Below are 14,967 nucleotides of genomic sequence, written 5' to 3'. Positions count from 1 at the left end.
CCCCAGCGCGAATATTTCAACTCCTCTCTGACGCGTTTCCGTGAGGTGCCTGGGAGAAAACAATTTGACATTGGCAGCAACAACTGGCACCGTGTCAGCAGCAAAAACATATGCTGCATGCTCAAAATTTTAACTTCTTTCTTCTTTTCCACTCTGCACCTTTAAAACAGCTATTACGAACGATTGAACAGGGATTGATGTATTTGGTTCGTTTGGTGAGTATTGCCTCGTTTTCGGTTTCCTACTGCTTATCATAAGCAGTGATGGCCACTAACTACTTCTACAGTAGTTTAACTATAACTACTAACTACTTCGCGATGGAGTAGTTTAACTAGTAGTTCAACTACTTTTCAGGGGAAGTAGTTAAAACTACTTCTTTAACTACTGCAATGTATTTTAACTACATCTATAACTACTTAACGTTGTCGATTCGCACCAATCACATTCTATAGTGTTCTTGGACACCTAAATATGAATCACAAGCAGTGATAAAAATGAAGATTTAGTACACATGCACGGCACAATTGCTCTGCACATCCGTTCTCATCAAACAAGTAGCTCAAGGTAAAAGTCGGAAGCACAATCGTGCCGTAAAGCTTGCGGCAAAATCGGAAGTAGTTGGCGCCTGCAGTAACCTAACTACTGTAGTTAACTACTCGAAATAGTAGTTTAACTAGTAGTTGTCACTACATGTCTGCAAGTAGTTGATAACTACTTTTTAACTACAATCAACTGGTTTAACTAGTCGTTTAACTACATGTAGTTAACTACTGGCCATCACTGATCATAAGTATTGAGAGTTACCATTAGCGAAATTAAACAAGCACCTACGTGTCGTTCCAGTCGTCAAGAAAGCGTAGCAAATCGTGAAAGCACAGTTTTGAGCCGACAATGACGCTGTCTTCAGGCTTGAACTCACGCAGGTCAGAGAAGAGGATATTCAGAAATTCTATAACGTTAAACTGAAAAAGAATCGAGCATGAAATTAAAGAGTAATAGGTGCAGACACAATTTGACAGCGAAACCAAGAAGCATTACGTGAACTCACTGTTTCGTACGATGAGAATGCAGTTAAGTTAGTTGTGTGATATTGCTGGAGGCTGAAGGTGCTACATTGGCGTACCTGAAACGAAATGGTTCCTGCCATTTATTTATTTATTTATTTATTTTGGTTATACGTTGAGGGACCACAAGGGTCATTACACAACGGGGGCACGACGTAGGCGTGACATAACTGCGACTTGCTGTTATACGAGAAATAATGCACACAGCTAATAATCATGTATCACCCTGAAAAGAATTAAACAACAACAAAAAGATAATTTAAAAAAATGCGTGCACATATCTAACAACTCTACACATGTACACACACTATATATCTATACATCTATCAATATCTGTATCTATACACACATGACATGTATACAATGTATACACACTACATGTTTATACTGCAACCTGTATGCATAACGGCAAAAGGTGGGAGGAAGACTGGACCGAGTCATTACGCACATACTAGCCTAGGAGATGGCTTGTGAGGGCGGCTTTAAACTTCTGTGGATCGCGAAACAGGATATGTTCGAGGGAAGAGCGTTCCAAAGTTTGGCTGTGCGAGGAATGAAAGAAAATTTCTCTTGCGTATGGTAGAACAGCAACGCAAACACCGAATAAAAGAAGAGGAAAGATGAGCAATCCCGCGATACTGTATTGATACGTTTTCCTTCGAGAACACCTGAGGAGCAAAAACAAATCATAAACATAATGTCACGCTTATCCAAATGCAGCGTTCGAAAACGGAGACCGCAATCTCTCCTCTCATCTCTTCCTCGTCGCTATTTTCACCGTGCAATAAACCTCTATACCCGAGAAACGTCATCATGACGTTGGTAGGCACATCGAAACCAAAACAGATCGGAAGGGGAGAGCTGGGTTCCACGAACAGGCACTTGTTCGCTGCCTCCTATTAAAAGAAAATACGACCGAAGGTCGCGTCCTTTTCAGAGACCATCGTAATCCCCTTAAGACCGTGGCTTTCCGGCGCGACCTTGTTCGCCACTAGCATTGAACGTAGTTCAACTCTACCAAACTCGTGGCGCTGTCGAACATTATGACGTCATTTGTTTACAAACAGGTAGAGGTCTATTGCTTATGTTAGTTTAGCTGTGAATTCCGGAGCAGAAACGTCATTGACACGTTTCCCACTGCTTAGCTAGGTTCGGGAAAAAGCCTGGACGTCTTCATAGCAGCCAATCAGCTAGCCAACAGAAGCACTCTGCTATGGTTCTTTATCGTGCACTGGAAATCTCCGCACACGGATAACACCGTATTAAACATCTTTCGCCGAACACTTGCCTAAGCAACTTGTACCGTGCCATAAAGTTGTTGCCGTCCTCAGCCGGGATCGAACCCGCAACCTTGGGATCAGTAGACGAACTCATTGGCCAATCACTGATCACGTGATGCATTTAACTTTTGCTACAGGATATCGACAAATTAGAGAGCAAAAGAGTTCAACAAAGGAATGCGACTTCTTTTAATGGAAATGTATATTGAGGAAGGAGCCTCAGGTCAAGTTCCTGACAGTATTTTAGGGACTAGCTTACTTTTATTACTTTTATTGTTGTTTCACACTGTCTGTAGAACAAGTTCTGTTTTGAAATGTTGGCAGGAGCCTCCGCATCGCTGCATTTTCTTAAAGAAAACTAACTGGGGTTGATTACATCCGTTACACATGACGGCAACGTTGTCTGTACAATTCAGATATACGGCAGCAATATATGTATATACTAGCGCTGCTGGAGTTCCACTCGCGTGGAAAGGAGTAAACCGCTTACTAATGGAATACTTCCATTTTACATACAGGGCAGAGATTCGTGCTCCGCCCACGTTACCTTGGGTGGCGTTGTAAACGTTCGTGATCCGCGAATGTCGCATTGTTACTCGTTCATGATAGAACGGAAGAAATGGAAGGAAAGAGCCACAGTTTTATTCTGCAGTCGTTCATACCTCGTGTCTTTCTGATGTCCAAAACTGTCACCGAAATGCATTCTTAAGCTCGGGGGGGAATATGTTTAATGCAAAGTAAGAAAAAAGGGAAGGGAAAGGTTAGCCACGGTGTGGGCTTGCTACTCCCTAATGCTTTCAAGCAACCAAAAGACCGAAACAAAGAATAGTCGCTTTATCGACCTGTGAAGCTGAGTATGTGGATCTGTGCGAAGCTATGAAGGAGGGGAAGTGGTTCAGGATGTTTTTATGTGAGCTGGGATTTGTCACTACAACCCAGCAATAGCAATATCATATTGAAGAACAGGGCTGTACTCCGTGAACCCGAGTGAAATCAGTAGCCCCAGTCGTGGACGAGATATTTAGCATCATTCATAAAAACGGCAGCGTAAAACGGCACTATAGCTCCAAAATCGACCGGGACAGATGCGACAGTCCCTTGAAGGCATCAAACTGGGACTGTTTGAAACCTTGTGCTCTAGCGCTCAAAAGATGCAGAAGCCGGCACACACACACATAAAGCAGCACACATTTGTGCAACAGAATTCTCTTTCCTTATGACTAGGACCAATCGACACCCCGTTTCAATATAAAAAATGTATTGTCAGGGACACTTCTTTCTACTCGTTTCCGCGGTCTTGCTCCGAGCACCACGCTAGCGGGCAAGATCGCAAACAAAAAGTGGACTCGTCCGGGGGCGGCCGGGCTCCGACACGCTATCGCATTGCCGCACGAAGGTGTTTGAAATACCGTGTAAAGACAATAGTGAGTTTTACTATGTCGTGCGCTATCGTCTTTGCGTACGCAATGAATACCGTTGGTTGTACTGCGCACGCGCAAAACATAAACAGAGCTTTGCGCATTGCGCAGAACAGCAGCACTATTACTACGCCAAGGCGACAACGTACAATATACTAAACCTCACCAATAAAGAAAAACGTAACAAAAGGGAAGCAGACGGCGTGAGAGGGAATTATATCATTATCTTAATCTGGTTGTTACGTTTCGTGCCCGGTTTTGTAAGGAGCACGAAGATCGCGCTTTGTTATCGCGTGTTTCTCTTGGAAACAGTATATCTGCAACGGTGCCATCCATGAAATTTGCCAGTCAAAACTGATGAATGCCTGACCTTCTTAAATATGCCGCCACGGATAAGCAGAGAGAATAGGACCAGAATTCTCCCGTTGCTCGAGGCTGAGCCAGCACAGGGAGTGATTGCCCAACTACAGTACAACTGTAGCTGTACTTGTAGTCGATTGCACACGGTAGGTTGCTCCGTGCAGACTGTTCGGCGGGTTCGAGATGCTTATGTCCAGAAGAACCGTATAGAAGACGCTCGTCGCGCTCCGCGTTCCCGCTCAACGTCGGAGTTCGAGGACCTTTGCCTTGTCGCAGCTATCGTGGACGACCCTTTCATTACTGCCGCAGATATAAGGAGGGAGCTATCCATCGCAGCGTCGGCAAAAACAGTCCGCAGGCCTCTTCGTGAAGCGGGCCTCCGCTGCCGCTATTCATGTCGTAAGCCAGCATTACGCATTGCGCGCAAAACCCTCAGATACGAGTTTGCTAGCAGCCATCTTCACTGGTCGGTCCAGGAGTGGTCATCTGTAATATTTAGCGACGAGTGCACTTTCGGAAGCCGCTGAGATCAACAGATGAAGGTTTAGAGGCACGTCGGTGCAAGGTGTTATCCAGTACCATAAGATTGAAAAGAACTTGGGGAGATGCCCTTGCGACAAAAACCTTTAATGTTTGAAACTTCAGGTAGCACCCAGCCTACATGCAGCAGGTTGCCATGAGTGGCCGTTGCACCGTTAGTCTCTGGGGAGCTATTACGTCCGCGGGTCTCGGGCCACTGCACAGGATAACCGGCAACCTCAACAGTGAGCAATGTGTCAGCATCATAGACACAGTGCTGGCACCCTTCGCAGTTGATGGCCATTCTCCAGACGGTGTATACTTGTTCCAACAAGACAAAAGTCCAATACACATGTCCCGCCTTGTGCAACGTCACCTAGACAGCCAATAATGCATCATGCAGCTACCATGGCCCGCAAAAGCAGCAGATACGAACCCGATCGAGGACAACTGGGGACTGCTCAAAAAACAACTTTACAGAAGGCACCTAACATTGGGGACACCGAGATCCTTCTGGACGGCCATTCAAGAGGAGTGGGAGTCACTGAGACAGCAGGCGGTTGTCACTTCTCCGTACTCATGGATGCCACCCCGAATGGAGTCCGTCGTGACGGCAGGAGGAGGCTGGACAAAGTACTGACTTTCTTTTCAATGGCCGCAGGCACAAAAAAGCAAAAAAGAAATTGCGCCACAAGTTTGAAATAGCCGACTTTTTTAATGCCTGAAATATTACATACTCCGCGGTGCATATTAGCGAGTGGTTGTGTGGCCAAAAAGGCGCGATAAGTCGGGTTTTGAAGCAGGTCCCGTGTCGTCGCAGCGTCGTTAGCACCGCAACATTCTGCATCATTTCCGTTTCCAAGAGTAACAAACATGCGATAACAAAGGGTGACCTCGGCGTTTCGTACAGAATCACAGAGTGACACTCCGCGTGACAACAGATTAAGATAAGGATATAATGATGAAAGATGGAAGTCACTGAAAGGGTTAGCCAGCTGTAGGACTCGAGTCCTACAGTTCGTTCGAGTCCTGCAGCCTGGCTAACCTTTTCAGTGACTTCCATCTTTCATCGTTAATTTCTTAGGCAATGTGAGGCTTTGTATGTATTTGTCCTTTCTATGTTGTTCCAGCCTCAGAACATCAGTTCTCTCATAGTGATATAATACCTTCTCACACCGACTGCTTTCCCTTGTTACGTTTTTCTTTTGTTGTTTTTTACTCGGTCCTTCTAACGCCTTCGTACGGCAATGCGATACCTTGTCGGCATACCGGGACGAGTCCACTTTTTGTTTGCGACCTTGCCCGCTAGCGTGGCGCTTATCGGAGCGAGACCACGGAAACGAGTAGAAAGTTAGAAGTGTCCCTGACAGTACGTCACCCGAACCTCCCCAAGCAGCGCAGGATATTGGACCCCTATTGGATGGGCATTGGCGATACAGGTCCAATATGGGACCCGTTTTGCAACGATTTCCCCCATGTTGGCTCAAACTTGGCAATATGGGCCCCATATTGCCCATGTGCACCCCACGTTGACTGAAATTGCGAAAAATGGGACGTACCCGTATTGGTACTTGTATTAAGTGCCCAAGCAGCACGCCAAGATTGGACGTTGAAGCGTGTGAAAAGCCCAACTGAACACGCCGTTACATCCAACAACTTCCCGCAGATGATACACATTGTTCGAAACAGTCAACATATGTGGTGATCCCACTGTAACATGAACAACTCAACTCAACTGGCACACTTGCTGCACAGAGTAGCCGCCATCTTGCTTCGCGATGGCAATCCGTCGAACTGAAAAAAAATGGAACCCGAGAAGGGGACTGAGGAGGGACGACACGACACGTTCTCGTCTCTCCTCTGTCCCTTTCTCGGGTTCCAATTTTTTCACCATGTACCAGCTGGCCTGCACCCTTGTCATTACCGTCGAACTGACTCAGAGCGTGGTCGTTTGAGCAAAATCACGAGTCCTACAACTAATGCGTACTCGCGACACTCGGATCGGACGTTTCATTCTGGCGAAGATGTCTCTGATTTCTCTAATGACAACGGAAGCGGCAGGTCAAGTAAAAAACACAGAGTTGGATAGCAAAGGATGCAGTGCCGGATTTAGGGGAGGGCAGACGGGGCACTTTCCCCGGGGCCCCCATCACAAAGGGGCCCACACCAGTAAAGGTCTTGTCCAAGGGAAATCTGCTTTGCATGCCTGAAACGCATCGCTGAAACGGAAACTTGGTAAAAATCTGTCCTCCGTCCACGGATATCGACCCCGAATAACACACTGAATAGACATGAATAGAATATTTATTTCACTTGTCTACGAAATGTTCAAAATATGACAAAACCTGACTGCTGAAAAATGTGTGTGACTAGTGTGCCACACGGCCGCTGTCCTTTAGAAGCAACACGATGTCATTTATAGACATATAATACACGAATACATAGAATAATACATAGAATGCACGAGAGAGCCCCCACCACTGTAAATCCGGCACTGAAGGGATGTCTCTTCTGTAACGCTAGGTGTGAACGCGCTGTAGCTGTAGGTGCGTTGAAGTTACCACAGAGGCAGCGTCAGTTAATGCAAGGCGTATGTCCGTCACCATCACGAAAGTGTTTCGCTCCTTTGTACTCTAAAAGCGAATTGGAAATTTTTGGTTCATACACTACTGCGATCCCAATGACAGCTTCTGAGGGATATTTTGTACCGGTAGTTCCTACTGTTCGTTTTGAGCACGAGAGCAGTACTATTTTTGAGGCGACATGTGGGCAAGCTTGCGCTTTTCCCAACCTACAGTTGGGAATACGACTGCCTGTTCTTCTTGGCAGTACGACCGGTACAGCACCTGTTCTCCGTTTTTAATGCGACGCGGTGTTCTTTTTTGTAACGCGGTGCAACGTCAATCAATAAGAAGATCTGCAGAAATAAAGAAGGCAGAAGTAAGATCACTGTTAGTGCTTTATTATTCGGTGGACTCACCGTTAGCGTTATCACGCAAATATTGGCGCAATATGTTCAAAATGGGCTTGCCAATATAGGGAGCCCATACTGGTCCAATATGGAGCACGGTTGCATTTCCCACATGGGTCCCATATGGCAGCCCATCTGGGACCGATATTTGCCAACCCTGCAGCTCACATTGGTCCAATATTGGTGTGCTGCTTGGGTACCACACCCAGTACTGCTGAACCTTCCCTTCAATATTTGTGCCGTGGACACGATGCTATGTGTTCAGAGAGTGAGTATGGACTAACTTTGTAATTATTCTACTTGCCACGGACGGCTTCCCTAAGGACGACTTCCTACACGAAACCGGAAACACATTTAGTGAAACACTGCAATAACGTGTCCCTATGATTATCTCGTGCCTGCAATCCACCTGATCATCAACAGCCCCTATCGTACTGCTACTGATGATACCTTCCTTATGGCATTTTTTTATTATTTGTTTTAATTTCAATTCAGTTTCAATTCATTGCATCGAACAGGTGTGCTGGTACGGACAAAAACCTGTATGAAGACAGCTTCAGAGCGGTCCGAGCATGGTGCTATTTTCAAACCGCATTTCGGTCGAAGCCCTTGCAGATGCTCAGGGACGCAGTGTGCTCTTTTCAAGCAGAAAAACATCGTTCTTCCACAGTACTCCGTTATTTGTCAACGCCCATATGCCTCCTTTTCTTTATTTCTCATTCTCAGACGTGTAAGAACACTACGTAACTTGTTCGGACAGTACTTCCCCTGAAAAATTTAATTCGCTTAGATATACCGCAACTGGAAATAGTGGTTAACGCTAGCTATCCGACTGACACACATCGTGCAAAGTGGAGAGGAAGTGTCACGTTTGTTCCCCTTCATGAATTAAACGAAGAACAGCAGCTTTCACTGCAACAATCTTCAAACGAGCGGCTTATGACTGCGCGGGTATACCCGCGGGTACCCGCAGTTGCCCCGCACATCGTCACGATTTGCGGGTAGGAATTCGCGATCGCTGCGGGTAGCGGGTAAAATGCGGCTGTACCCGCAATGCGACAGCGGGTAATGCGGGTATACCCGCATAGCCAACTAAGTGATCCCTCTCTGTCACACGCGAGCTCAGCAGTGCCCTATGTCGTTGGCAGCATAAATCCGCGTGCCAGACTGCAGCAGGCAAGTGCTGGCGGGCGAGTTCGATTATCAGTGCAGACATATATGGCTCCCTGTTGAATTGCAGTTTTATTGGCATACAATTGAAGCCGTCCGAGACACGCAGCCAACACTCAGAATTTCCATTGTTTTAAAATAGCAACAGCGGTACAGTGGACGAGGAACACTTCCTCCTGCCGGTCCCAATGCGGGTATACAGAGAGCACTGCGGGTGCGGGTCACACAGGCGCGGGTACTGTGCGAGCCGGGTCCAAGTTTTCTTACCCGCACTCACCTCTACTTATGACATTACGCGGGTTGAAAACAGTTTCCCGAATCGCTTACCTGCGCGAGATGAGTAGAGAAATTGTGTACGCATAAATAATGCTGCTTGGAAAAGTGCTGCAGCGATGGAAGAATCGACGCTGACTTTCGAAGAAGTTGATAAGATACCTCCAAATCTGGCGACGCGTAACCCCATCGGGCGGAAGGATGAAACTGGGAAAGGAAAAATCACATCGTCACCATTGATGCGTAAATAGTTGAACTGTAAATACTATTATGTACTATTTGCAAAACCTGTGCTTCTACGAGCCGCTATAGACACGAAGTTTTGTTGTTTCCTTGACTGATTGGTTAAATGCCGTTGGTCAAGAACATGTGGCTGCAAACAACACGCTCCAAATGACGCTGGGGACCTGGAGTTTGCATTACAGAGATGAGTGCAGGCAGACGTTGTTGTAGACGTCGAATTGCGCAAATCATACTACGCAAGATACGGAGAGATCAAGTACGCTGGTTACGGGGTTGTGTCCGCAATGTGTTGGCACTATGACGTCATGAAAACCAACCTGCCTTTCGAGGCGGAACTATAGGTTGACATCTGGCCGGTATTTCACGGGCTAGACCAGTTATTGATCGTTCTGCCGGTCGAAAGGTAATAAACAGCGTTAGCAGACCGTTGATAGCCCGTGAAACTATGGTAGATGGCAGCGTGCATGACTCAGAATCTTATTCGTTGATTGGGTATACTGTAGATACTACTTGTGCTTCAGAAGCCACGTTCTTGCTGCAGCAATGCTTAGTTGTGGGTCTGCGGAAACTAATACTGCGAGAGTTCGTGAATGTGGAAGGCCCGCTCTGGGCGACAATCTTATCTATGCGAAGAGGGTGGCGCGGAATCTTATCCAGAACTGCAGAGATTCGTCACCACCCTCCTCACATCTAACGCAATGTAAACACATGTATTGAAACCTGGAACTTGAATTGGAATAAATTAATTGAATTGAACTTGCAGGTTGACAGTGTGTTTGGTAACGGGCTAACAAACGTGTGGCCGCCAATTTACCGTTGGAGGTGTTGGAGCAAGCAAGAATATATGATATTGGAAATATGACGATTCTCCGCCACGTCGAAAACAGCATCTTCAAGGAAGGCCATGGCGTCCATTTATTGGGCAGGGGACGGTTCATTTCTTTCTTTCTTTTCTTTTTTTTCACAGACCTCTACCTTAGCGTATACACTAACAGGGTAATGTTATTCCATATCCAGCTACATTGCGCACCTTGCAACCAACATTTGCTGCCTTCCCCTGGTTCGTTCGAAAGAAGGCATAACAAAAGCATCGGGATAGGCAGGAGGGGTTCGGAGAAAGGTTCGAAAAGTATTCAGTATACGCTCTGTAAGCGCGCGGGGTCACCGCACATGACGCAGGAGTGACGTTTCAAGGACGCCTTTGGTTGGCTGGACGAAACATGTGCTCGCTCCTAAAAGGTAAACAATGCAGCGTCTAGCCGAAGCTGAACTGTAAAACAGCGAATACGGCTCTGATATCGACATCAAAAGTGTGTGTTTTTCTTTCTGTGATGATCTTGGCTGTATGAACAAACGTGAAAAGAAAGTCGAACGTAGGAAACGCGCTTAAGCGTGAATTCCTGGACGTCTGTATTAGTTCGAATGCGCGTGCTTCATTCAGAGATCGTTCATACAGCGTCAGGGTTACGCTGTCAACCCATGGACGGATGCAGTGTGCTTTGTGTGAATGCCGCAACGGAAATGAGAAATGTAGTCATGCCGTTTGCTTCCATCAAGTACGTGTCAAAAACTAACGTACCGCAACAGTAGAAACGCCGCCCCAACAGTACCGTACCACTAGACATGAGGAGTGTATTTAAGTGTGTTTTTAAAAAGGCCAAATTTAGTAATCGAACTTGAATACTTTTTCTGTACTTCTACGCATTTTCCATGTTACACTGAAAGCATTACTCTGTGCGTCACCCGGATGTCAGTAGTATAGATATAGACTGTATAATTTTCGAGCGGCATAAGAACCGAGCGGCATAAGAACCGAGCGGCATAAGAACCGAGCGGCACAAGAACCGAGCGCTATAACAGCCTCTTTTTTCTAATCCAAGATGGCCGATTCTAAGCCAACACAATCCAGTTCTAAGCCAACACAAGCCAAATCCAAAGCCATCTGATTGGCCACCATTAGCTCCGCCCACTTCACACGTTGATTGGCCCATGCTAAGCCTACTGATCTTTGATTGGTTGACCGTAGCTCCTTCATGCTAATTAATTGGCTCCGCCCCCACTTCACACGCTGATTGGCTCATGCTAAGCCTTGACTGAGCATTGATTGGTTTACCGTAGCTCCACCCCTTCATGCTAATTACTTGGCTCCGCGCGCGCCCGTTGATTGGCCACCGCTACTGATCGCGCGCGCGTTGATTGGTTCACCATAGCTCCGCCCCCGCCCGTTTATGTTCATTACTTGACTCCACCCCAGCGGGCTTCACGCTGATTGGCCGGCGCGACCGCTGATTGGTCCAGGCGCGGCTGCAGCGACCCCACTGCGGCCCTATCTCAGATGTCCAAACTTACCCATCTGATTGGTCCATTCTAAGCCACTCTCCCAGCCTCCCCATCTGATTGGCCGCCGCCACTGCCTTCACCGGCACCCACCCGTTGCGGCCCTATCTCAGATGTTCAAACTTATACCGATTGGCTCGCCACCAGACGGCGCGCGGCGGCGGCGGCGGCGGCTTCGGATGGTTCTAACCTATCTCAGATAGCTCTATGAGATCGAACAGACAGGGAAAAAAATACCTTTCAACTAAAACCTATCTCAGATAGCTCTATGAGATCGAACAGACAGGGAAAAAAATACCTTTCAACGTTTATTGAGTACATGTTTGAGGAAAAGCATGGCAGTTTTGGAGAGGTTGATTCCCTTGATGCTGGGCATGGTTCCACGGAAGTGACGGATCATGTAGACGTCTCCGGGACAGCGGCTGAGAAAAATTTCGTCCTCCGTGAGTTGGCACTTCCGCGTGCACTGGATATCTTCGTAGCTGTCGCTCACGTCCAGCGAGTGAAGGCACGTACGCAACGATCCAGTAGCGTTCCTGTCCAGGTTAATGCCGGACCGCATAGGTACCACGTGCCACTCTCTGATGGCCAAGATGTCGCCGGGGCATTCGTGCGCGTACGTGTGCTTATCCTTCTCCAGCTTGATGCTCGCAGTGCAGTTGCCGGCGTCCAGCGCCAGTGCGCACGAGACGAGCGAGAAGAGAACGAGGTACCACATCCTTCCAGTGACGCAGGTCAAATGACGCTACTCCTACTCATCCTCTGCATTATCTGTGCGACGGAGGAAAGAATGCCGTGTGAAATCCCGCTATCTACGTCATCCACTCGAGCTTACCATATTCGCAGCTTCCGTACGGGTAGGAGTCCACGTTATTGTAGAGGTACCGTTTGTCGTCGTACGCCATCAGACTTCTTTTCACGTTTCGGATGGTGTACATGCACTGTTTCTTTCCCACTATTGACACCTGTTCGTGCGATACGCTGGCGTGCTTGAATAGGGTATCGCGGTACGTGTCATGGAGGAGGTGTTTGCGCACAATGTTCTTTTTGACCCCTTTAGCTCTTGCAATTTGTTTTCCCCCGGCTAATTTGATGGAATACATTTTGGCTTTCAGGCATATTACTTCCTCGATGGGTACGCTACCCGTTTCACTTTTGAACGCGCCAAGTCTACCGCGATTCCTCTCGCTGTACAGTGGATGATCACGATCGAAGGAAGACAAGTCTAAATGGTCGTCGGCGATCGCGCGTAACTGATCTTCGTAGTCCTTGCAGAATAGGCCGAGGATCAGAGAATCCGTGTCAAAGTAGCAGGTAATCACCGGACAAGTGAGCTTGCTCAGCAGGGTTTCATAATAGAACGAGTACATGGTTAACTTACTCAGTTCTAAAATCGTGAAGCCAATCTGCAGGGGGAAATCGCATCGCACTTTTCTCTTGCGCATTTCGTACATGACACAATCGGGGGACAAAATTTCCATTCGCGCGCATTCCGCCCGACTCCCGAGGCGACTCGCCGTCTCCTCATCGAAGGCTACTCGAATGTCTCGCATATTAAATTTATTTAGCAACGTACGCCCGAAGACCGCATTATTTGAGATTTTATAGAAATTTTTCTCGAACGTCGTGCTCGATGCGACGCGTCTGGCAACATTGTCCTCAATGTAGGGACGCAGGAATGGTGCCTGACGAAATTTTAGAATTCTGTGAATTTTCGTCACCCGCATGCCCAATCTACAATAGAGCGCGAGCAGCGCGTAATGAACGACGTACTCGACCTTGTCCTTGCACGTGAGCAGCAGCTTTTTGCTGTTCGCCGGCTGATACATTAACTCTTCGAGGAGCCCTCGCTGGAATGGTGAGAGCCATTCCTTCGGAACGACAGCCTTCTCGGGAGCCAGGGGGAAGTACCGCGTCAGCGCGTGGATAGATTTTGGATACTCCAAATCGCACACGTACACGTATCCCACGTCCGAATCTGTGGGATGACGCATAAAATCCACGGAGCTAAAATCCTCGACCCATTCGAAATCGCCGACTGGGAGGTGCTTTATCATACTGAATCCGTAAAGATTGTTGCAATCTATGTACGATATGTACACCTCCTCTTTATCGGGATCGTAGCCACTGCACAGCGGGTTGTTAGCCCGTAAATGACGCCTGCTCGCCTGACAGAGTCCACCTCTAACACCCGATTCGATGGTCCGGTACATGTCCTCGGCGATGATCAGCTCCAATTTTGCCCGCGTGTAATTTAGAGCGCATTGCCACGAATAGGATGCCAGCGAAACACAATGAAGCAATTCCAATCCGCGCGCGTCGTAGCACAGGCGCCGGAAGTGCTGCATTACGTCAGCATGTAACAGGGCATCCGTTTTCAGGTACAATGCATTATAATCCCTCAGATTCGAGCATCCAAAACGTTCAAATACGTGCAGCGCGTACTGATAGTCTTCGTCGCTTATATCCTCCCCCGTCAGATCGTTTCGGAAGGCTGATTTTGCCGGCAGAGCCAATTCGTCGTAGACCGCGAACGAGCTAACGTGGCTGTACGGGAATACACCTTTACGAAGCAAAATTTCGTAGTCGTCTCCAAATACCTGCTTCAGGCATTGGAACGCCTCTGCGCCCCCCATGGATTTGACGGTTTCCACGAGCTCTCCCAGCGACGAATTTAGGTACTGCATGGTATCTCTGAATAGGAAGGTGCCAATTTCGAACGATCGGATTTTTTCCATGGAACTGGCCACGATGAAGGGAGCTCGCTTCCACCCGAGAAGGTGAAATTCCCGCAGTAGTCCGGCCAAATCGTAGGCCAGATTGTGCACCATGATGGGCAGTTTTTCCCGCGTCGTGCACGCTACGTTACAGGGGTTGCACAGCGTTGCGATGTAATTTGTCTCGCCAGCGGTACAACGCTTGGAATGGTCGTGGTGCCGGACACGGGATACATCTTGCGCGAACTCCCGCCCGCAGTACGCGCAGTGGGTGGCAGCTCTGTGCCGCGCTCGTTGCTCATCATTCAGCACCATTTCCGCGGGGCAGGCGTTCAGGGCGATCATCTCGTCCCGCATTTCCATCAAAGCTCTGACGCACTGCCTCGCAGAATCTTCACCGTGGTGCGTCCTGATGCGCATCACCTTCGAGTCGTGGGTGCGTACGAGCACGGCACAAAAGCTCGAGGTGACGTGACGCTGCATGCCAACACCACTGGGCGCGAGTACGCTCTCCGTGTCCAACGCGACGACGTAGTTGTACTGCTGCTTGTACTGTATTTTAGTAAACTCTACAAGGTTTTTGCCCGGTTCGCAAAATTCCAATATGATTTCGTT

At 47.8% G+C, this 14,967-nt stretch overlaps 2 protein-coding genes across 2 annotated transcripts in view; both read right to left on the bottom strand.

The window, feature by feature from the left end:
- LOC135374170 (uncharacterized) overlaps positions 1–14,967 on the bottom strand; it is a 44,582-nt gene that overhangs the window by 16,337 nt on the left and 13,278 nt on the right. The window contains exons 4-6 of the mRNA XM_064607183.1: positions 9,110–9,262; positions 1,049–1,123; positions 832–962 (exon numbers count right to left, since the gene is read on the bottom strand). Coding sequence (XP_064463253.1) covers positions 832–962; positions 1,049–1,123; positions 9,110–9,262 — 359 coding nt within the window. The remainder of the gene's footprint in view (positions 1–831; positions 963–1,048; positions 1,124–9,109; positions 9,263–14,967) is intronic.
- Positions 11,931–14,920, bottom strand: LOC135374183 (uncharacterized). The gene is made up of 2 exons (XM_064607197.1): positions 12,471–14,920; positions 11,931–12,406 (listed from the first exon to the last, which is right to left on the bottom strand). The coding sequence occupies exons 1-2, from the start codon at positions 14,833–14,835 to the stop codon at positions 12,387–12,389; spliced, it is 2,385 nt and encodes a 794-aa protein (XP_064463267.1). The 5' UTR covers positions 14,836–14,920; the 3' UTR covers positions 11,931–12,386.

Source organism: Ornithodoros turicata, unplaced genomic scaffold (assembly GCF_037126465.1).
Source record: "Ornithodoros turicata isolate Travis unplaced genomic scaffold, ASM3712646v1 Chromosome45, whole genome shotgun sequence".
NCBI classification, from domain to species: Eukaryota; Metazoa; Arthropoda; class Arachnida; order Ixodida; family Argasidae; genus Ornithodoros; species Ornithodoros turicata.
This window is presented reverse-complemented; position numbering and strand designations above follow the sequence as displayed.